At 58.9% G+C, this 22794-nt stretch overlaps 2 protein-coding genes across 3 annotated transcripts; both read left to right on the forward strand.

Annotated features, from left to right (window-relative positions):
- The first annotated feature begins 65 nt into the window (after positions 1-65).
- TCN2 (transcobalamin 2) lies at positions 66-11964 on the forward strand. 2 transcript variants are annotated; one of them, XM_079762914.1, is made up of 10 exons: positions 66-217; positions 517-707; positions 3970-4162; positions 5333-5502; positions 6460-6621; positions 6816-6988; positions 7121-7307; positions 9026-9197; positions 9456-9571; positions 11411-11964. In XM_079762914.1, the coding sequence occupies exons 2-10, from the start codon at positions 644-646 to the stop codon at positions 11470-11472; spliced, it is 1299 nt and encodes a 432-aa protein (XP_079619040.1). In that variant the 5' UTR covers positions 66-217; positions 517-643; the 3' UTR covers positions 11473-11964. The 2 variants fall into 2 exon arrangements, with proteins under 2 accessions (XP_079619040.1, XP_079619041.1); XM_079762915.1 differs by having other exon boundaries at positions 106-217; positions 480-707.
- Positions 11965-15119: 3155 nt separating this feature from the next.
- SLC35E4 (solute carrier family 35 member E4) lies at positions 15120-22794 on the forward strand. Its single transcript, XM_079762925.1, has 2 exons — positions 15120-16395; positions 21809-22794. Exons 1-2 carry the CDS (start codon positions 15777-15779, stop codon positions 22240-22242), a joined length of 1053 nt encoding a protein of 350 aa, XP_079619051.1. The 5' UTR covers positions 15120-15776; the 3' UTR covers positions 22243-22794.

A 22794-nucleotide genomic window follows, 5' to 3' on the forward strand; every position in this document is an offset into this window, starting at 1 on the left:
GTTTGGTCTCCAGGGAGCTTCCAAGTTTCCCGGTCGGTTAAAAAAAAATCGAGCCCGGCTGGTCCCCGATTCAGCCAGCCCCACCCTTCTGGGCGGGCAGAGAACAGCTGACTGCTGCAGTCTCGATCACGTGACCACCGCAGCTTTCCCCCCGTTCTGCTCCCTGTCCCGGGCCTGTGTCGGCTCTTCCAGGGTCTCCTTCTGTGAGGGGCCGCAGGTAGGCACCCCCCACACACACACGGCCCGTGCACCGCTGGACCAGTTTTGGGGGGGGGGGGGGACCTAACAGGTGCAGTTAGGTAGACTTGGGCAGATCCGATGGCGGGCTCTCGGGACAGAAGGACAAAATGTGGCTGGCCTCGAAACGTCCCACACCACCCCTGCTCGCCCTCGCCCTCCCCTCGCCCCTACCTCCAGGAAGGCCGCGGTGACCTTCCTTCCTCTGCTCTTTGGCCTTCCTCTCCCCTCGGCGGCGACAGACCTTGCCCCGTTTTTGTGTTTCTGCTGACCTCGCAGCGCGCTGCCAGACGTGGAGAGATTAATCAGTGACAGGGACCTGCCTCTGGGAGCAGCGACCAGCCGTGGCCAGGACAGCTTCTGCCCGTCCAGGTCCCCGCCGGCTGCTCACCCACCTGCCGCTGCCATGGGGCGCCTCGGGGCGCTCCTCCTGCTGCTGGGGGCGCTGGGGGCGCTCGCTGACATCTGCAGTAAGTACCAGACCCCCCCCCCCGCCCCCCCATGCCTCTTTCCTCCTGGGTCCTTAGGAGAAAGGATCCTCTTGTTCGAGCGCCTCCTTCTCTCGCTGGGGAAACCGAGGTGCCGATGTGGGACGGGGTACGAGGAATCGGCCTGCCTCTTTGGGCTCTCACAGCAGTTTGGGCTTGGCCGGGGCTCAGCTGGGCCTCAGCCTTTCGCACATGGTGTTGAGATGAATGATACGTCCGACTCCCCCCGCCCGACGCGATCGCCTCCGTCCATTCGGTCATTTGTGCGTTGATCCAGTCAACGTTGAGCCTTCCGGTGACAGGCGTGGGGTCAGGGTTTGGGGAAAGAACAGAGAGCGAGACAGAGCCACTCCCTGTCCTCCTACAGCTTCCGTTCTAGTGGAGGGACTCCCCAAGGCAGTCAAGAGGCAAATCGGGACTGTGTGTGTGTGTGTGTGGGTGTGTGTGGGTGTGGGGGGGGGGGGCTGAGGTAAGCACGAGGCCACCGACTCGGGGAGAGAGGTTGGGGCAGGATCTCCAAGGAGCTGAGGGCAACACGGGAACTGAAATACAAAAAGAGGAAAAGAAACTGGCCGAGCCCTAACCGGTTTGGCTCTGTGGATAGAGCGTCGGCCTGCGGACTCAAGGGCCCCAGGTTCGATTCCAGTCAAGGGCATGTACCTTGGTTGCAGGCACATCCCCAGTGGGGAGTGTGCAGGAGGCAGCTGATCGATGTTTCTCTCTCATCGATGTTTCTAACTCTCTATCCCTCTCCCTTCCTCTCTGTAAAAAATCAATAAAATATATTTTTTGAAAAAAGAAAGAAAGAAAGAAACTGGCCGAGGGAAGTGAGTATGGAGACCCTGCTGGGGAGACGCATCCCAGAGGGACAGGGAGGGCCACGGTGAGACACCGGCATTGTGTTCCTTGTGTACCAGGGCCGGACCCCAGGGGCCTCTCGGGACCTGTCTGTGAGTCTGGGTGACGGGCTTGGGGGGCCCTGGGGCCAGGCAGGAAGGGTAGCCTCTGGACTCCGGGGCTGCCCACCTGCCTGCCTCCCTCTGTGCTCTGCCCATACGGATGCCCTGCCATACCCTTTCACCACCAGGGTCTCCTGGGACCCTCGGAGAAGCCGAGAGGCAGGTCCGGTCGTGTCCATGTGGTGGGTGAAGCAGTCAAAGGTTGCAGGGGCGAGGTGACCTGCCCCAGGTCCCCCTTTCCAGGAATCTGGCTTTGCCAGCTCGGTTCTCAGAACTCCAGAGCAAGGTCAGGGGCACCAGGAGCCTCCAGCCAGGGTCCCTCAGGTGCCACCAGACCCCGTAGCCCTCGACTCTCGGCTCCTGTCTAGACAGTGCCCAGGGGAGTCCTAGGACTAGGACCTGGTCCCCAACCTCACTGATGGTGAACATTTTACTTATTTTATTTTCAATCCTCACCCGATTTTTCCATTGATTTTCAGAGAGAGGGAAAGACAGAGAAAAACATCGGTGTGAGAGAAACACACCAATTGGTTGCCTCCTGCACGAGCCTCGACCAGGGCCTGGGTCGGGGAGGAGCCTACAACCGACGTACGTGCCCTTGACCAGAATCAAACCTGGGACCCTTGGGTCCACAGGCCGACGCTCTATCCACTGAGCCACACCGGCCAGGGCCATTGGGAGCATCCTCAAAGTCCCCTTCCCATGGAGCCTGGAGAGCCCGGGACGGGGTTTGTAGGCTTGCTTGCTGCTGCGGAGTCACTTAGTCACTCTCAGCCTGATTCCCTCACCTGCAAAACAGGCTAAGACCGCTCCTAGCCCGCCCCTGTGTGTGCGCCACGCACCTGCTTCTCCAGCTCCGCGCTCTGGGACACGGACAGGGATGCTGCACTAACACCTGTGCGAGGTGGGCTCCTGCGCCTTGGAGCGGCCATGCCAGGCAGGCCTCAGCGGGCAGGGCTGGGCGCCCCGGGCGCAGGAGGCTCCAGGGGGAAGGGTGCTGGGCCCCGGGCACTTTATGACCCTGAGTGAATCTGCCTGGAGCCTTCCTTTTAAGGAGGCTGTTTACTGCTCCAGCTCCTCTTCTTATCTCTCCTCACCCCCGGCTGACTCACCTGCCCGAGGTCAGAGCCCCGGCTGGGGGCAGGGATTCCCTCGCCATTATGAAGAAAAGAGAAAAGGAAAGGAATGTGGAGGGGACAGATGATCAGAGAGAGAGAGACAGGCTGGTCAGAGAGAGAGAGAGAGAGAAATGGAGACAGATACACAGACAGACAGACAGAAATGGAGACAAATACACAGAAAGATTCTAAGATAGAAAGGGTAAGAAGAGCCCTTATACTTACCTCCCCCATTCCACTCCCCCTGCCTTCTTGCTTTCATAGCAAAAGAGATCTATGATTTGGCCCTGACCGGTGTGGCTCAGTGGATAGAGCGTCGGCCTGCGGACTGAAGGGTCCCAGGTTCAATTCCAGTCAAGGGCATGTACCTTGGTTGTGGGCACATCCCCGTTGGGGGGTGTGCAGGAGGCAGCTGATTGATGTTTCTAACTCTCTTTCCCTCTCCCTTCCTCTCTGTAAAAAATCAAAATAAAAATATATTTTTTAAAAAAGAGAGAGAGATCTATGGTTTGGTGAAAACAGATGTAAGACGGTAGGACCCAAACCGGAAGAGATGGGGCCTGGGAGTGAGAGGAGGCCCAGGACGCACTCCACCGGCAGCTCCTTTGGGAGGGGCCGCCTGCTCAGATCCTGGGACAGGGCACAGAGGACAGAGCGCAGCCCTGCAGCGACCTGGAGGCCGTAGGTGGGGAGAAGTCCAGTCCAAGGTGACTGCAAAGCCACCTGCTCAGCTCAGGTACCTTCCCTAAGGGAAGAGGCTGGACCGAGGTGAGCGTGCAAAGCAATGATGACAGTCCCTTCATCAAGGGGCTGGCGTGAGGACCAGAGGAGGTCAGGCATGGTGCCTGGGGGGGCACCCCACATGGCTTGGCCTCCAGTCTCTCTGTCACTCCTGAGGGGCAGAGTAGTTGCCTGGCAACCAGCTTCCTCTGTCCTCGACCTACCACCCTTGCCTGGCCCACGCCAACCGCTGTTTGGGGATAATCTGCTTTCGACCCTTCACCGCTCTGCCTTTCTTGATGGCCAGATTTCCCCATAGAGCAGCGTGTGTTTGGTGGAGGTGGAGTGGGGACATGTATTCCTAGGAGGAGGCCCTGGTGAGGGAAAAGCAGTTCCTTGCTGGTGGCCTGCCCCTGCGACCTCACGTGGCCTGGTCTCTTTCTTCAGACATACCCGAGGTGGACAGCAGCCTGGTGCAGAGTCTCGGCCAACGCCTCTTGCCCTGGATGGACCGGCTCTCTCTGGAGCACCTAAACCCCAGTATCTACGTGGGCCTGCGCCTCTCCAGCCTGGAGGCCAGCACCAAGGAGGCCCTCTACCTACACAGCCTCAAGGTCGATTACCAGCAGAGCCTCCTGAGGTATTGCCATGCTCTTGCTTCTCTTCCCCCACACACACACCCCTCCCCCCGCCCTCGTCTTGCTCCATATCCTAAGAGACGGGAGACCTGCATATTGGTTGGGGCCTGTCACTGATCGGTTGGGAGACCTTAGACACGTTTCACCTCCCTTGCACCTTTTTCCGTCAGTTGAATGGAATTGGTTTGACTAGACTGGAGATGCCAATACAGGGTCCTTGTGCTGCTTCTGCACCCTCCTGTACCTGAGGCATGAGCACACTCTTCCTCCACACTGAGCTCAGAAGCAGCATCTGTGTCTGTGCTCCTATTCCATGCCTGGGGCAGACATCACTAATCCATGACCACACTCCTCCAAACTGAGCTCAGAAGCAGCATCTGTGTCTGTGCTCCTATTCCATGCCTGGGGCAGACATCACTAATCCATGACCACACTCTTCCAAACTGAGCTCAGAAGCAGCATCTGTCTGTGCTCCTATTCCATGCCTGGGGCAGACATCACTAATCATGACCACACTCCTCCAAACTGAGCTCAGAAGCAGCATCTGTGTCTGTGCTCCTATTCCATGCCTGGGGCAGACATCACTAATCCATGACCACACTCCTCCAAACTGAGCTCAGAAGCAGCATCTGTGTCTGTGCTCCTATTCCATGCCTGGGGCAGACATCACTAATCCATGACCACACTCTTCCTCCACACTGAGCTCAGAAGCAGCATCTGACTCTGTGCTCCCTTTCTAGGGGATAAAGGGAGGCCTGTTCTGAGGTCCAGTGTGGGAGTTTGGATGAGAGATGAAGGATCAGGAGCATCACGGAGCATCTCCTTCTTGGACTCCGTCTTGAGCAGTAGATGCAGGGCTGGGAGGAGAAAGGAAGGGAAGATACGTGGGCGAAGGGTGACCAACATGGGGCAAGCTCAGGCCATTTGGATGGGAGGACGCTCAGAGTTTGTCCTTGAGTTTAGTTTTTCACCGTTATGAAATATGTGTGGCATCCACCTCACAGCTTACCTGACTGACTATATCTGTTTTGGGGAAGGTTCTAGCAAGTTTTCCAACCGCTGGTATTTTTTCCCCACTTTGTGATGTTGGTGGGGAAGGGGGCGGCATCCCACGCCAGGCTTCCCTGGGTGGCATTTTCTCCTGGAAGTGTTGCTAACTGACTTTGTCCTAGGCTTGCCCCCAGCGATGACAATGGTGACCTCCAGGCCAAGCCCTCCATGGGCCAACTGGCTCTCTACATGCTCGCTCTCAAGGCCAACTGCGAGTTTATCGGAGGCCACAAGGGGGACAGGCTGGTCTCCCAGTTGAAGCGGTTCCTGGAGGACGAGAAGAGGTCCATTGGTGAGGGGGCGCCGTCTGCCAGGGGGGGGCTCATCGGAACGGTGGGCTTTCTCTCCAGGCCTCGCTCCTGCCCTCCGTTCTCCTTACCTCACTATCCACGTAGAGGCGTGGGCCCGCCCCGGTGGCCTTCCTGGATCAAGCCTTTCCTGCACTCCACATGCCCTCGGTTGTCAAGTGTTGCTGCTCAGCTGCCAAGATGGACCTGACTATCCACCTCTGGGGCAACCACACAGCCTTCTTCTTAGTGACTCCTCGTCCGCTTTCTGCCAACTTTCCTCCTCCGGCCTTGACCCGGCACCCACAGAGCGAGCATTTTAAATACCAATCCGATCTTTTAGTGCCACTTAAACCCTGCAGGTGCTTGCTCACTGCTGTGTTCACAGCCCACAGGCCCAGGCTGTCTGCCATTTTTTTTGCTCTCCAGGCTCTGCCCGCCTACTCCCTGGCTCAGCCACTCCATGGGCTCCAGCCACACGTGCCTCCTCTCAGCTCCCAAATCGGGGTCTCCATATATGTTCCCTGTATCTGGAAGGCTCCCCCCCACCCACCCGCCTCTAGCTCTCTCCCACCGCCCCTCCCAGCATCACCTCCTTGGAGACTCCTGCCCTGACTCCCCAGATACTCAAAGACCTCTGTTACACCGGCCCTCGGACCTCGTCCACATCTCAGTTCTGATTGTGTTCCCCTGAGCGTGGACTGTGCTAATCGGAGGCCCCGGGTGCATGGCGCCTGCCTGTTGTCACCGCTTTATACCTCCAAGCACAGTGCCTGATGCTTCCCGGGGCCTCAGCGAGCCTGGGTCGAAGGGGCAAAGGATCCCATGACCCAGAGGAGGGTGTTGGAAAGTACAGGCCCAGGGTCCTGTGTGCTGGTGGGGCTGGTTGCTGGGAGGGGATGGAGAGAGACAACCCCTCGGGCCTGGGGTGCCACCCTCACCCCTTGGTTTTCCCCTCTCAGGGCACGATCACAAGGGCCGCCCCCACACCAGCTACTACCAGTACGGCCTGAGCATCCTGGCCCTGTGTGTTCACCAGAAGCGGGTCCACGACAGCGTGGTCGGCAAGCTCCTCTATGCCGTGGAACATGACCACCACCTCCACCAGGGCCACCTCTCTGTGGGTGAGTGGGCCGGACCCCCAGTGGAAGGCCTCCACCCGCTTGGGCCCCCTGCTCACCTTTCCTTGGGACCCGTGCTTTTCTAGTCCATCGGGAGCAAAACAGCGAGGGCTTGTGTGTGGTGCAGCGATTGTGACCGGCGTTGGCGTTGGGCTGGGATCCTGACCCCCAGCTCCCATCGGCTCTGTCCCCCGCAGACACCGTGGCCATAGCGGGCTTGGCCTTCACCTGTCTGGAGCGCTCCTACCTCAACTTCGATCTGAGACACCGGATCACCCTGGCCATCAGGACAGCGCAGGAGAAGATCCTGAGGGCCCAGACCCCCGAGGGCTACTTTGGGAACGTCTACAGCACCCCTCTGGCGCTGCAGGTGGGACGGAGGCTCTGGGACTGGGCTCCACCTGGTGGCTTGGTGGGAGGCGGGCTCGTCAGGCGCCGGGAGGCCTGGCTTCTCCCTGCTGGCTGATCCGCCGCCTCCTCCTCTCCCCCACGCTGTCACCAGCTGCTGATGACCTCCCCTATGCCCGGGACGGAGTTGGGCACAGCCTGCCTCAACGCGAGGGCCGCTCTGTTGGCCAGCCTGCAGGACGGGGCCTTCCAGAACGCCCTCATGATTTCCCAGCTGCTCCCTGTCCTGAACCACAAGAGCTATGTGGACCTCATCTCCCCGGACTGCCTGGCACCGAGAGGTAGTAGCCACGCCGCTCACGGGAGCTCGGCTGTTCTCAGTCTGCAGGGCGCTCCTGGGAGTCTGTGTGGCCCAGTGAGGGGCGGCTGCTTGGTCCCGATTTGTTGGGTCAACAGGGGTTTGTGGGTGTGCGTGGGACACACTGGCCACTAAGATGTGATCACAGCTCCTAACAGCTCACCGTGTGGGGAGGGAGACACCAAATGGAGAGCTCGGAGCAGGCCAGGAATCTCCCGCCCTTCTGTGATCAATGCTTCAGGGAGTGAGTGAATGAATGGATGGGGAGTGACACATTTTGGTTAGCTCTTATCCATTACTAGAGGCCCGGTGCACGAATTTGTGCACGGGTGGGGTCCCTCGGCCTGGCTGGCGATTGGGGCCGATCAGGGCCAGCTGGCCGAGGTAGGGGAGGGACTGCGGGAGGTTGGCCGGCTGCAGGAGGTTGGCTGTGGGAGTGCACGGACCACCAGGGGGCAGCTCCTGCTTTGAGCATCTGCCCCCTGGTGGTCAGTGTGTGTCATAGCGACTGGTCGTTCGGTCATTTCATGGTTCGGTCGCTTAGGCGTTTATATTTATAGATAATGAGTCCCAGTGAGCAGCCGGAGTCAGGGCTTCCTCTGGGAGAGGGACTTGCGTGGGTGAGTGGGATGTGCAGGTGGAGAAGAGGAAAGGGAGGGCAGAGAGGAGGCCACAGGAGCAAAGGCACAGAGGTGTAAAGACTGGGATCGGGGTGAAGAGTGGGGCCTGGGAGGATGGACTGGAGTGGCAGGCAGGAGAATGCAAAGGAGAGGAGACCCTCAGAGAGGACAGGGGAGCGATCTGAGCAAATGCAGATTCTAGAGCAGTGGTTCTCAACCTCTCTAGTGCTGCGACCCTTTAATACAGTTCCTCATGTTGTGGTGACCCCCCACCATAAAATTATTTTCGTTGCTACTTCATAACTGTAATTTTGCTACTGTTAATGAATCGTAATGTAAATATCTGCGTTTTCCGATGGTCTTAGGCTCTACAGCAGCGGTTCTCAACCTGTGGGTCGCCTAAGACCATCGGAAAACGCAGATATTTACATTATGATTCACTAACAGTAGCAAAATTACAGTTATGAAGTAACAACGAAAATAATTTTATGGCCCTAACTGGTTTGGCTCAGTGGATAGAGCATCGGCCTGCGGACTCAAGAGTCCCGGGTTCAATCCCGGTCAGGGGCATGTACCTTGGTTGCAGGCACATCCCAAGTGGGGGGTGTGCAGGAGGCAGCTGATCGATGTTTCTCTCTCATTGATGTTTCTAACTCTCTATCCCTCTCCCTTCCTCTCTGTAAAAAATCAATAAAATATATTAAAAAATATTAATAATTTTATGGTCGGGGGTCACCACAACATGAGGAACTGTATTAAAGGGTCGCGGCATTAGAAAGGTTGAGAACCACTGTACTCTTGGTGCTGTGTAGCAGGTTGGTGAGAGGGGGGATACTGGAGGCAGAGAAACCATTGAGGGGCCTGATCTTGGGTGGCTGGGGACGTGGGGGCTAAGGTACGGGGGTGGCCTGGGATGGAGGCCAGGTTTCGGCTGAGCAGGCAGTGGTGGTGTTGATGGGGATGGGACATAAGGAAGGAGGAAGTCCTGGTAGGTTCCAAGGTCTTCAAGGGAAGAAAGGAGAGCTGACACCCAGGCCCCCTGCCCTCACACCAGCTGACCCTGCCTCTCTCCCGGGCACAGTCATGTTGGAGCCAGCGACAGTGACCCCCTCACTGTTGCAAGTCCCAGAGTTCATCCATGTGCTGCTGAAGGTCCCCAGTGTCTGGCCGCCATACAGACACTCCATCTCCGTGCCTGCGGGGTCCTCCTTGGAAGATGTCCTGATGAAGGCCCAGGAGCTCGGAGGATTCATGTGAGACCCCCCCCCCCACCACCTCCCGGCCCTCACCCCACCCGACCCTACATCCCTGAAACGGGGTCACGCCTAAATAAGATGGGGGTGCTTCTCATGTTACCAGTGGGGAATCTGGCCCAGAGAAGTTGAGTGCCTTCCATCAAGTCACCCAGACCCCGGGGTTTGGCTAGCCCTGGCCCCGAGTTCCTACTTCTGTCCTTGGGTCGCTGGGAGCCAGAGTCACCTTTTCCCCCTCGTTGCCTGTCCCTTTGGCAGGTATGGAACCCAGGCCAGCTTGTCCGGCCCCTACCTGACCTCTGTGATGGGGAAAGAAGTAGGAGAGCGTGAGTTCTGGCAGCTTGTCCGAGCCCCCGACACCCCGCTGCAGCAAGGTGAGTCTGGCGGCCGGCCACCTCTGGGTGTGCCCCCCACACCAGCCCTGTCCCCAAGAGTGAGGCTCTGACAGCTCATCCCAGCTTCCCCTCAAACCTTCCTGGGCCCCAGCCTCACATGATCATTGATGCTCAAGCTTGCAGGCTCCTCCCCGGCCCGGGCCCTGGTTGGGGCGCGTGCAGGAGGCAACCTATCGATGTGTTTCTCTCACATCGACGTTTCTCTCTGTCTTTCCCTCTCTCTTCCACTTTCCCTAAAAATCATGGAAAAAATATCCTCGAGTGAGAATTAACAAAAAAAGAAAAAAGAAAGGAAGGAAGGAAGGAAGGAAGGAAGGAAGGAAGGAAGGAAGGAAGGAAGGAAGGAATGGAGAGGGATGGGTGGACCGCTAGGTTGTCTCCAATTTTACATCTTCTGCCCCACACTGTCATGAGCATCTTTGTACAACAGCCCAGTCACCACCACACAGACTCCTTTTTTTTTTAATTGTTTGAAATATCACATGTCTCCTTTTTTCCCTGATTGACTCGCCCCCGCCACTCCCACCCCCGAGAACAAGCCCCCACAGTGTCTGTGTCCATTGGTTATGCTAATATGCATGCTGCATGCATACATGTCCTTTGGTTGATCTCAAACCCCCCTCCCCACCCCCACCCCGCCTTCCCTCCGAGGCCGGACGGTCTGCTCAGTGCTACCCTGTCTCTGGACCCACTTTTCTTCATCAGTTTATGTTGATCATTAGATCCCACACATGAGTGAGATCGTGTGATATTTATCTTTCTCCGTGTCTCCGACGGGTTTATTTTGCTTAGCATAATACTTCCCCTGTTCCATCCGTGCTGTTGCAAATGGTAAAAGCCTCTTCTTTTTTTTTTATAGCGGCGTAGTATTCCATTGTGTAGATGGACCACAGTTTTCTAATCCACTCGTCTGCGGATGGGCACTTAGGCTGTTTCCAAGTCTTAGCTCTGGTGAATTGTGCTGCTGTGAACATCGGGGTGCAGGCAGACTCCTAAAGGCCATCTGTCCCTGCTCCTGCTACCCGGGACTTCTAGTCAGCGCTTACCATGTCCCACCCACGGGGCCCAGTGCTTTATGGGAGGTGGGGACTTTCTGGGGGAGCCCCAGGAGAGGCATTCTTCTTTCCTGCCTGGCTTCTGAACAGATTGATAAATTAAACGAAAGGGTAGCAGAGGAAGCCACTATCACTGATAAGGACCGGAGGATGCAGCCCGGGGGGAGGGCCCAGTAGGCTCAGTCCTCCACCTCCCACCCCTTGGCCCTCCAGTCCAGCAGGGAGCCCACCCCCATAGGGAGAGGGAGGGCCCCATTAGCGATGTCTTCATTATCCCTCTTTCAGGAATGGGACACCAGCACTCACCGAGGTTAAATAATCCGACCAAAGCCACGCCCACAGGGAGTGACAGAGCTGGGGCCTGGGTTGTCTCCAGTGAGTGGAGGCTGGCTCCTGGGAGTCCTGCCTGGTCCTGGCTCTCCCTCCAGACCTCACCGAGCAAGCCCCTCTTCCTGGCAGCCCCTCGGGGACGATGGAGACCGTGCCCACCGGGCGCTGTCAGGGTCCCTGGTTCCTCTCACCTTGCGTTGGTTATCCAGTGTGCCTCCCCCTACCCCCACCCTCTGGGGGCTGCCCCACTGCAAAATGAGGCTGTGGGCCTCAGGGACCCGAGGTCACAGCTGAGTTCAGAGGGTCACCTGGCTCTGGACACCTGAGCAGATCTGACGGACCCTGACCTCGGCTGGAGGTCCAGATGAGATGGGGCGGCGGCGGGGAGGAGGCCTTGGCCCTGTTAACACCCCTGCTCCACCTGTCTCTGCAGGTATTGCTGACTACAGACCCAAGGATGGAGAGACCATCGAGCTGAGGCTGGTCACCTGGTAGCCCCCAGCTCACCTCCCCCGGCCGCCTCGAACAATCTCTGCACCTCTACCCTCCGCCGTCCAGGCACGTGTCTGGCCCTGCACTTGGAGCAATGTCCCCGGATCAGCCAGCCACCACCCCTGCACGGCTCCTAAGCCACTGCCCACCTGGGAGTCGGGAGCCAGGCTCCCTCCCCGGGATGTCTGTCTGCTGGGTCTGGCCCAGCCTGGCCCTGTGGGCATCCCACGAAGGGCACTCATGGTCTGAAGGGCATGCAGCATCTCAGACCCCTTAGCACAAGAAGTCTGTTGGCCGCTGGCAGTGTGAGGACCCCCCGCTGTGGGGTTGGGTCCTACCAGGAGCCCGGTGCCGCCCAGGGGCTGAGCCTTGAACCCAGCTCTCAGGTCCCCTGTCAGGGCGGCGGCCCCAGAGCCAGACGTGGCATAGCAGCTGGTGAGGACCCTGCAGGGCTGCTCAAAGCCTACCTTTGGGGGGTAGGGGAGGCCGGGGGGAGGTCAATGGGGGGAAAAAAAAGAGACATACGTACTACTATTTGTAATACTTCAAACAATTAAAAAAAAAAAAGCCTACCTTTGAAGTGATTAAAGTGTTGATTAGGCACATGCGCCAGCGTCCTGATGCCTCCTGCGAGGGAGCGTGCAGGTCCCGGGAGCAGAGAGAGGGCAGGTGCCCCTGGGCGGGGAAGAAGGTGGGTAAGTACGCTGGGTCCTGGGGGAAACGGTGCTGGAAGTGGCAACACTGATGACATTTAGGAGCGTGCACTCGCTGGACACTTCCTTGCGTAGCTCTGAGGGCGTTGATATGTTTTGTTGTCAGCTCTGCTTTGCACATAAAGAGGCTGGTGTCAAAGAGGGAAAGTGACTCCCGCAGTGTCGGGCCTGGCTGAGGAGATAGACAGACCCGGGGGGGGGTGGGGGGTGCCCTCTTGGCTCCTTGAAAATTGGGGGCTTCAATGACTGTTATGATCACATGGCAGAGACAGGACCCTGGAGCGTGGGCTCCCACTCCCGGCTTCTCCCCAGTGCAGTCAGCACAGCACCCCAGGCCTCGGCAGCCAGAGCGTGGGGGCCCTGTCTCTCCGGGGGAAGGCCGTGGGCTCTGGGCTGCCCTCTGGGAAGTGGGGTTCAGGTCAGGGAGACACTCTGAACACCCCACCCCACTGAGGTTAGGAAGGCTCTTGCCCTCGGAGCGGCCCTCAGATTGGCAGCATGTCCCTCGGGGTTCACAGTGACCCACACAGAGTCCTCGAACCCACCGAGGAAACAGGTGCCGCTTCCTAGAACGCCAGGGTCAAATATGGAGGGTCGGGGCAGGTAGGGGAAGTAGGCGATTTGAAAATTCCTTTTAAAAAAATAAATATGTTTGTACTGATTTCAGAGAGGAAGGGAGAGGGAGACAGATAGAAACATCCACGGTGAGAGAGAATCATGGATCGGCTACCTCCTGCACGCCCCCACACCGGGGATCGAGCCTGCAACCCGGGCATGTGCCCTGACCGGGAATCAACCGTGACCTCCCGGTTCATAAGTCGAGTTCAACCACTGAGCCACACTGGCCAGGCAAGACGTTCTTTTGTATTGAACCAAACATCCAAGTACGGGCAAGCCCAAATGAAAAAGTGGCCCCCGTTTTTGAGGTGAGTTGTCTGTGCCCGGAACCCAGAGTGCTTGTTCGCTTGTCCTCCCTTCATCACAGCCGGGGGTGCTGCCAGGAGGACCCGGGACCTGCCCTGTGACTTCCGGTAACAGCCCCGTCGCAGAAAGTGGGGACCCAGACAGGCCTGCAGCGTGCACACAGCCTAGAAGTAGCAGAGCCCACGCCTCACCCACTGACCCCAGCCCTCAGCACGTTTTTGTTTTTTTTAAAGAAATTATTCTTTTTAAAAAATATATATTTTATTGATTTTTTACAGAGAGTAAGAGAGAGGGATAGAGAGTTAGAAACATCGATGAGAGAGAAACATCGATCAGCTGCCTCTTGCACACCCCCTACTGGGGATGTGCCCGCAACCAAGGTACATGCCCTTGACCGGAATCGAACCTGGGACCCTTGAGTCCGCAGGCCGACGCTCTATCCACTGAGCCAAACCGGTTTCGGCCAGCCCTCAGCACTTGCCACTGCACCCCCCTGCCACCTCTCTACCCCTTGAGACACCAACTGAGAAGGTCACAGACCCCTCCCATGCAGGGGAGAAAGGCCCTCGCTGCTCTTAGGCCAGTTAGAGAGAGGGCAGGTGGTACATATTGGGAACAGCCGCCCCCCCCCCCCCAACTGGGCTTTATATTATAAAAATATTTTTAAATACATTTTATTGATTTTTTTTTTACAGAGAGGAACGGAGAGGGATAGAGAGCTAGAAACATCGATGAGAGAGAAACATCATCGATCAGCTGCCTCCTGCACACCCCCAACTGGGGATGTGCCCACAACCAAGGTACATGCCCTTGACCGGAATCGAACCTGGGACCCCTTCAGTCAGCAGGCCGACGCTCTATCCACTGAACCAAACCGGTTTGGGCTATAAAAAAATATTTTTTAAAATTGATTTTATAGAGGAAGGGAGAGGGAGTGAGAGAGAGAAACATCCACGATGAGAGAATCATGGATCGGCTGCCTCCTGCACGCCCCCATTCTGCGATCTGGCCACCAGAGGGCGCCTCGGACCGTGCTAAGTGGTCGCCTTTGGCGGTCTTGTTCCTCCAGGCCGGTTACCCTCGTCGAAGGCAGGCTGGGGGTGAGCCCTGTCCAGCGGGAGGGGCTGGGGGTGAGCGCGGTCCTGCGGGGAGGAGCTTCCGCAGGGAAGGGAGCCCCGCGTCGGGAAAGATGCGGGCAGCCGGCACTGGGCACCCGGCGAGGCGCTCAGGGAGGCCAGGAGTTTGGAGCAGCTTGTCCTGCCCCGGAGCATCCCTCGTTCGGAGCGGGGAAGGCTGAGACCCAGGAAGGGACGAGGGCTTAGTGGCCGCTGCTCCGCCTCCCAGCCAACCCAGGGCTCTCTGTCCCGCTAGATAGAGCTGGGGCGCGGGGGGGGGGCAGAGGGTGGACCCCAGGAAATCCAGGGATGAGTCAGCGCTGCGTGCCCAGGAGGAGGTGGGACGGGGCCCGGCCAGGGATGGATGGCGGCCAGCGGTACCCGGCTTCCGCAGCTGCGGTGGCCTTGGTGATTCAGCTTCCTCCGCCCGCCCGGAGGGGCCCGCCCTTGGGCTGGTGGAGGGAGGAGGTGCTGGGACTAGGGAAGGGGCAAATGGGGAGACCTTAGGGGACCCCGTGTTCCAGCGCTCCTGGATGCTGAGGTCCCACGGGTAACTGTGGCCAGAGATGGGACGGTCCCTAGAAGAGTCCTGGGATGGGGACCCCTGGGAGGGTCCTAGAAGATGGAGTCTCCTGTGAAGCTGGGGGTGGGTGGGGGGGATTTATCTTAGAAAAAATACATCAGTTTTGGGGACTCGCCTAGCTCTGTGCGGGGGGAGAGCGTGCAGACAGGCTGACCCCTTCAGCTGGGCGGGGGAGGGCGAGCTGATGGAGGGAATGCCAGGCCCATCAAGGAGGGTGGCGAGGGGGCGGGGCGAGACATCCCTCGCGGCTCCGGGGGCGGGGCCTGGTCAGGGGCGGGGCCAGGGGCGGGGCCCGACTTTCCCGGTGGGGCGCGGGCGGCGGCGGCGGAGGCGGGGCCAGGAGCACGGGGCCTTGCCCCGCGGGCTGGGCCCGGGCTGGAGCCGGGCGGGCGGGAGCTGCTGCCGGATTCACCGACGCAGCCGGAGCCGCCGCCGGAGCTGCTGCCGGGAGCTGGAGGCCAGTCCCCGCCGGAGTCGGAGTCGAGCCCAGCCGAGCTCACCGCCTGGCACCGGCCGGAGCGCGGGGCCTGGGCACTGACGGAGGCCGGGAGCCGCGAGGACTGGGCATCACCGGACACCACGGGGTGCCCGAGCCTGGATTGCCCCGGCTAGGCCTGGTCATGGCCTGAACGCGCAGGAGATCTCGGAATCCGGACCGGAGAGGAAGAAGAACCAGGATTCTATCAGCCTAGCCTGGGCCCTAGGTAGAGAGAAGAGTAGAGACTTCACCTGGCACAGGGCAGAGGTGCCCGGAGCTTACTAGGCCAGAGAAGCCTGGCATCCCGGCAGCCACGACCTGGGCTCTGCACAGCTCCTGGGCCTCGGCTGGCACGGGCCTGGCAGAAGAGGCCGTTCGCTCACCTGTCTGAAAGGAAGGTCGGGATCTGAGAAGCCAGGACCTGGCCTGGCCCAAGGCGGGGCTCTCTGGTGGCTCTGGGGAGCTGGCCTCCTGCCCCAGCCCCACGGGTACGGATGTGCCGCTGTCCTCGGGAGCACCATGACAGCAGGATGACCTCTGCGGAGACGGTGGCAGTGGCCGGCAGTCCTCGGGGGGCTGGGTCCCCCGAGTGGCCCCCTGAAACCCCTCAGGCCCCTGGGCGGCCTGGCCGGGCCCGGGTGGCCACGGCAGCCCTGGTGTGGCTGCTGGCGGGAGCCAGCATGTCCAGCCTCAACAAGTGGATCTTCACGGTGCACGGCTTCGGGCGGCCCCTGCTGTTGTCGGCGCTGCACATGCTGGCGGCGGCGCTGGCGTGCCATCGGGGAGCTCGGCGCCCCATGCCCAGCGGGACCCACTGCCAAGTGCTGCTGCTCAGCCTGACCTTCGGCACCTCGATGGCCTGCGGCAACGTGGGCCTGAGCACCGTGCCCCTGGACCTGGCACAGCTGGCCACCACGACCACACCCCTGATCACCCTGGCCCTGTCGGCGCTGCTGCTGGGCCGGCGCCACCACCCGCTGCAGTTCGCCGCCATGGGCCCGCTCTGCCTGGGCGCTGCCTGCAGCCTGGCGGGGGAGCTCCGGACGCCCCCCGCCGGCTGTGGCTTCCTGCTCGCTGCCACCTGCCTCCGCGGCCTCAAGTCCATTCAGCAGAGTGAGTGCCCGGGCCACTGTGTGAGGAGGTGGGGGTCGGGGTGGGTGGGTGGTCTGGATGGCCCTGAGAGGGATATGGCTGTTAGCCCATTTTACAGATGAAGCAACTGAGCCTCACGGCTTTGGAAGAGGCAGAAACGGAGGAAACTCAGAAAGAGCCAACCCCTCAGTGAGTTCCAGGCCTCACCCAGACTTAGGCTAATACTTCATAATAGCTGCCCTTGATCTGTGTCCAGTGTTTCTATCTCACTGGATCTCCCCGTACTGCCCTGATCAAGGAAATCACTGTCTTGTCCCCAGTTGACGGGTCGAGGGGTTGCCCTGGGCCGTGTGGCCAGTGAGCGGCGGAGGGGAGATCTGAACCCCGGGCAGTCAATCTCCGTGCTGTCCAAGATGCAGCGTAAGGCTGTGACCCCCAGAGGGGGACCTGACCGTGGGGACCGGGGAGAGAGAAAGCGGGCGAGGCCTTGCGCTGGGCTTTGGAAGGCCAGGGGTTTGGCTCCGTCGGGGAAGGGGTTCATGGTTACTGGGAGCTGCGCTGTAACAGGCCCCGGGCTGGGTGTTGACCTTGAGTCGTCACGGCAACCACCACCTTCCCTCCCATTTTATAGATGATGGAACTGAGACCCAGAGAGGTTTGTGGTTGGCTCGGGGTTACCTCACCTCTGCTGAAAGGAGACAGGGAGGGTCTGAGCAGGGGGCGGTGGAGGCTCCAGGCCCAGCCCCTGCGAACTCACACTGTCTGAGGGTGGAGGCCACCTTCCTGCTTGTTCCTCTGAGGGGAGGCTGAGTCACAACCCCACTCTCTCTGCCTAAACCCAAGGGAGATGTGGGGGAGGCCAGGGCACCCCCTCGGGGCAGGGAGACCACCCCTCTGCTCACACTGGGTGACCGTGGGCAGGTCTGGGTCCTGTCTGGGCCTCGGTCTCCCCACCCGTTTGGTGGAGAAGGGATGGAAGCGTCCCAGGGGCCTCTTGCTCTCTGTCCCTTCCCACCCTGAGGTCCTGTGACCCGGTCCTGCGAGAAGGAAGGACACTGGGTTGTGGGGTTGGGGCGACCTGCCGCCCTGGGAGGTTGAGGTCGGGATCCGGCCCTGCCCTGGCATCCTCAGAGGCAGGCCCTGTCCCCATCCGCCCAGGCTCTGTGGCCGGGCCGGAGCCGCGTTCTATTTTTGCCCTCAGGTTATATGAGAGCTGGTGCCGGAGCTCAGGCCCGAGTTCTGGGCATGAGTAGACGGTGGGAAACCTGACCCCCCGGACACACCCACCACCCCACCTCCCAACCCACGCAGGGCCACAGGCTGGGGAGGCTGCAGCCTTGAGGCTCACCCCGCACCTGGGAGGCCCAGCGCTCCTCACCCAGGAGCCCCCGCCTGCAGAATGGGTACGGCCGGCTAGAACCTAGGCAGCCAGGCACCGAGTGGTGGGTGCCTGGCATCAGCCCCGTTCTTGGCCTCTGCCAGCTCCTTCCATCTTTCCCGTGCCAACTGCCTGGCCCTGGAGGTGGGTTGGGTGCATGCTCCAGACTCCCATAGCACCCTCCGTGCCCCCCAACAAGCCTCTGAGCGCCCCCTATTATAGCCACGTGGTTACCGGTCTGTGTCCCGTCAGACAGGAGCTCTGAGAGGCATGGGCTGGGTTGGGGCCCCTCCATGTCCCCAGCACCTGAGTGGTAGATGTGTTAATGGCTGTGACAGCGATATTGCCAGGCTGGTGAGGCTACATGCGTGGCTCAGGGTGCTCATGAGGGCGCCAAGGAGGCTGGGGGCCCCACCACACAGAGAGGCAGGCCCCGCAGAGATGGGGAGGAAGAGATTGGAGCCAGAGGGGTGACATGGGTTTTGGACAAGAGGAGGTTTCTACTTCCAGAGGTTCGGGGAAAGGCGCCAGGGCAAGATTCTGATGGGAGTGCAAATGGCCGACACCAGCTCCCTTCGCGAGGGCAGGCTCCGTGGGAGCAGAGGATGGTAGTCCGGGAAGCGGAGCACCCCGGCAGTCATGGGCGCGGCCAGCGGCCTCCCTCCTACCTGGGCCGGTTGTGGGGAGAGGAGTGAGGCCAACTTCCCACTCACAGGAAGGCTAGGAAGTGGGGTGTGAGCCTGTTCTCAGCTGTGCATCGGGGAGCAGCCTGACCCGATCCCCGTCCTCTGAGCTCTCGGCTGGTGGGGAGACCCCCTCAGAAACAGCGATCGCGATGGCAGGAGAGAAACTCCAGAGCCCAGGTGGACACAGATGTGGCCGGGGCAGTGACATGTCGGGGAGACCAGAGAAGGCTGCCTGAGGCAAGAGGCATGCAGTGATGACAATAACAATAATATAATAATAGGCCCGGCTGGCGTGGCTCAGGGGTTGAGTGTCGACCTATGAACCAGGAGGTCACGGTTCGATTCCCATGCAAGGCACATGCCCGGGTTGTGGGCTCGATCCCCAGTGGGGGGTGTGCAGGAGGCAGCCAATCCATGATTCTCTCTCATCACTGATATGTCTTATCTCTCCCTCTCTCTTCCTCTCTCAATAATAAAAAAAAATAATAATGTTAGTAGCAAACACATGCTCTGCCCAGCTCTTCACAGAGAAAAATTAGTAAAGGGCCCTAACTGGTTTGGCTCAGTGGATAGAGCGTCGGCCTGCGGACTCAAGGGTCCCAGGTTCGGTTCAGGTCAAGGGCATGTACCTTGGTTGCGGGCACATCCCCAGCGGGGGGTGTGCAGGAGGCAGCTGATGGATGTTTCTCTCTCATCGATGTTTCTAACTCTCTATCTCTCTCCTTTCCTCTGTAAAAAAGCAATAAAATATATTTTTAAAAAAAAAGAAGAAGAAAAATCAGGAAAGGGCATTCTGGGAGCGGGGAACAGGCTGTGCCAGGGCACGGGCATCAGCCACAGGAGCAGAGTGCGGGGGGCTGAGACAGCTGCGTGGTAAGCAGTGACCGCTGGGCACCTCGCGTGGCCCTGTTACGCAGGAGCAGACAAGGCTTGGCGAGAGGGAGGCCTGCCTGAGAGCGCACAGCTGGCGGAGGAGGAAGGACGGGATAAGCCAGGGCCCAGCGGAGCGGGGTCTAGAGGACATGTTTGTCTGCATGCGGCAGAGCCTGGTATGCTCAGATGCTGAAACAAAAATGCCTTTGGAGAAGGAGAGGTTGACATGGAAGGTTGTGGGCGGGGGGAGGGGGCTGGCATTTTGGGGGCCCCAGGTGCAGTGAGCCCCCTCTGCCAGAGGATCAGCCCTCTTTCCCTGGGCTGCAGGGAGGCGAGGCAGAGGGCTGGGGGGAGAGGCAGAACAGGGGCAGAGGCTGGGGGAGGAGGCTAGGACCCTCCCACCTGACTGTCTCGCACCTGAAATCCTAAACGCCTTCCGGTGATTGGACCTTGAACATGCCGGCCCCAGGCAGCTCCTAACGGTGCTATATTTGGAGCGAGCGAGCGAGCAAGTAGGAGGTATTCCAATTATCTGCTCATTTCTAGAAATGCTCTAGCCGGAGGGACTGTTGCCTAGAGAACAGAGCCAAAACATCAGAGTGAAATGGAGATTTCCTATTCCGAGCGTAGCCCGTGAGTGAGCTTCTCTGTGGCTGTTTGGAAAGTGCGTGTCAGAAGACGCATGGAGGAGAACCCCGGAATTGATTACTCATCTCTCTCCGCTCAAACTTGGACGAGTCCCCAAACCATCATTGCCTTCGTGCAAATACTACCATTGCCCTGAGCGGTGTCTGACTTTGATGAGAGGCACCACTTCCTATGTGAACTGGCTGGGTGATAACATGTGTATGCCTAGACACACATATCCACACACATGTTCACACATATGCAAGGTGGTAGAACCCATTCTTTCTTTCTTTTTTCTTTTTCTTTTTAATATTTTTATTGATTTCAGAGAGGAAGGGAAACATCAATGATGAGAGGAAATCATTGATTGGTTGCCTCCTGCATGCCCCACTCTGGGGATCGAGCCCACGACCTGGGCATGTGCCCTGACCAGGAATTGAACCTGGGACCTCCTGGTTCATAGGTCGACACTCAACACTGAGCCACGCCGGCCGGGCTCCCCGCTTTCTTTGCAAAGCTGAAAGGTTTCCCCTTACTCCTGGATCCATCTCGACAAGCCCCAGTGTTGGGAGCAGATGCTGATTAGCGGATGACAGCCACGCGCAAACAGTGACTCTTTTGTTCTCTTGTCATGCCCGTGGTCATAAGTGGATGAAGCAATGAGTGGACCCCACGTTTGACTCAAGCAATTTAATATTTTACAATTGTTTTTTTCTTTTTAAATATAAAGGTCATGTAGCTATTAAGTGGCAGAACTGGGGACTTCTGCTGGCCTGTCCCTGCTGTGGTGGTGGGAGCTACACTGTGGGGTAGTGGGTGTGATAAGGGCTGAGATCAAAAAAGGTGGGTCAGGACCACTTGGTGCAGGGCCTTCTACACTGGTTAAGAACCTAGGATAGCTCGGCCGGTGTTGCTCAGTGGTTGAGCATCGACCTATGAAGCAAGAGGCCACGGTTCAATTCCCGGTCAGGGCACATGCCCAGGTTGTGGGCTCGATCCCCAGTGTGGGGTGTGCAGGAGGCAGCTAATCTGTGATTCTCTCTCATCATTGACATTTCTATCTCTCTCTCCCTCTTCCTTCCTTTCTGAAATCAATCAATCAATAAAAAAAGTATATATATATATATATACTTTTTTTTTTAAAGAACCTAGGATATTGCTCCCCAGGGCCTGGGGAGCCCCTGATTTTTTTGGGAGCCACATTTTATGTTTATTGGTCATTTGGATATCACTTGTGGGTTATCGTTTTAGCCTACGGGAAGCAGTTTGAAGTGGGTAATATTAGGCCCATTTATTTTACTTTTTTTACATTTACTGAGCACTTACCTTATAAAGGGCTTTATGTATGTTATCTATTACAATCTTTATAAAAACCCCTGCGTGTTAGGTTTTATTTTTTTATTATTATTATTTTAAAAATATATTTTTATTGATTTCAGAGAGGAAGGGAGAGAGAGATAGAAACATCAATGATGAGAATCACTGATCAGCTGCCTCCTGCACGCCCCACACTGGGGATCGAGCCCACAACCCGGGCATGTGCCCTGACCGGGAATCGAACGGAGACCTCCTGGTTCCATAGGTCAATGCTCAACCATGCCAGCTGGGCCGTATTAGGTTTTATCATCACCTCACTTTGCAGGGGAGGAAACCGAGGCCTCCAGAGGTTAAGTGCCAGGTCACAGCTAGTGAGGCCACCACCCAGGCAGTGGGATTCTGGACTCTTGACTATCACGTTCCAGAGCAGGAGCTGACTCTTCCCGAGAGGTTGGGGCAGGCTTGCTGGAGGTCGGGCCGTGGGGGGGCAGGCTGGGTTGGCGAAGTGGGGTGTTCTCCCCACCAGGTGCTGATGTGTGCTGTCCGCTTGCAGGTGCCCTTCTGCAGGAGGAGCGGCTGGACGCGGTGACCCTGCTGTACGCCACCTCGCTGCCCAGCTTCTGCCTGCTGGCCGGCGCGGCCCTGGTGCTGGAGGCCGGGGTGGCCCTGTCACCTGCGCCCACCGACTCCCGCCTCTGGGCCTGCATCCTGCTCAGCTGCCTCCTGTCCGTGCTCTACAACCTGGCCAGCTTCTCCCTGCTGGCCCTCACCTCCGCCCTCACCGTCCACGTCCTGGGCAACCTCACCGTCGTGGGCAACCTCGTCCTGTCCCGGCTCCTGTTCGGCAGTCACCTCAGCACGCTCAGCTACGTGGGCATCGCGCTCACCCTCACAGGGATGTTCCTTTACCACAACTGCGAGTTCGTGGCCTCCTGGGCTGCCCGCTGGGGCGTCTGGCGGAGGAGCCAGCCTGACAAGGGTCTTTGAGACCTGGGAGAGCGCCTGGGCCGTCTGGGACAGCCCCCCGCAGCCTGAACCCCACCTTGTCCGGTGGCCGTGGGGCAAGCCGAGAGCAGGCAGCCGCTGGGCCGTGGGAGGGCGAGGTGCCTTCGGGAAAGGCCCCCTGGGGGGCTGGATGGGGCCTCCCAGCGAGACCCTCCCTGTCCCTGCCGGCCTCCCCTCACCCCAGGCCCCGCTCACCACTGGATGGTGGGTCCACGCCTGGCACAGCCACTGTGCTTGTCAGAGTAATCATTATTAATATCGACGACTACGCCGAACACTGCGGCCAAACTTCGACCACCTCTCCGTGTTCGGATGACGACGATGACGATTCCTGGCGGTTGCACAATCCTCCCTCCAGGAAGCGGGGGAGGCAGCGGGGGCCCCGGGACGGGCTTCTTGCTGCTGGGCTCCCCTCGGGGGGGTGGTGTCACCTGTGCCAACTCCCGGCAGCTGCTGTAGCCTCACCCCTGGGCCCTCCAGTTTTGGGTCTCCCGTCCTCAAATAAACTATTTTTGCTTGTACCCCTGTGTCATT

Source organism: Cnephaeus nilssonii (genome assembly GCF_951640355.1).
Source record: "Cnephaeus nilssonii genome assembly, chromosome: 22".
Taxonomy (NCBI): Eukaryota; Metazoa; Chordata; class Mammalia; order Chiroptera; family Vespertilionidae; genus Cnephaeus; species Cnephaeus nilssonii.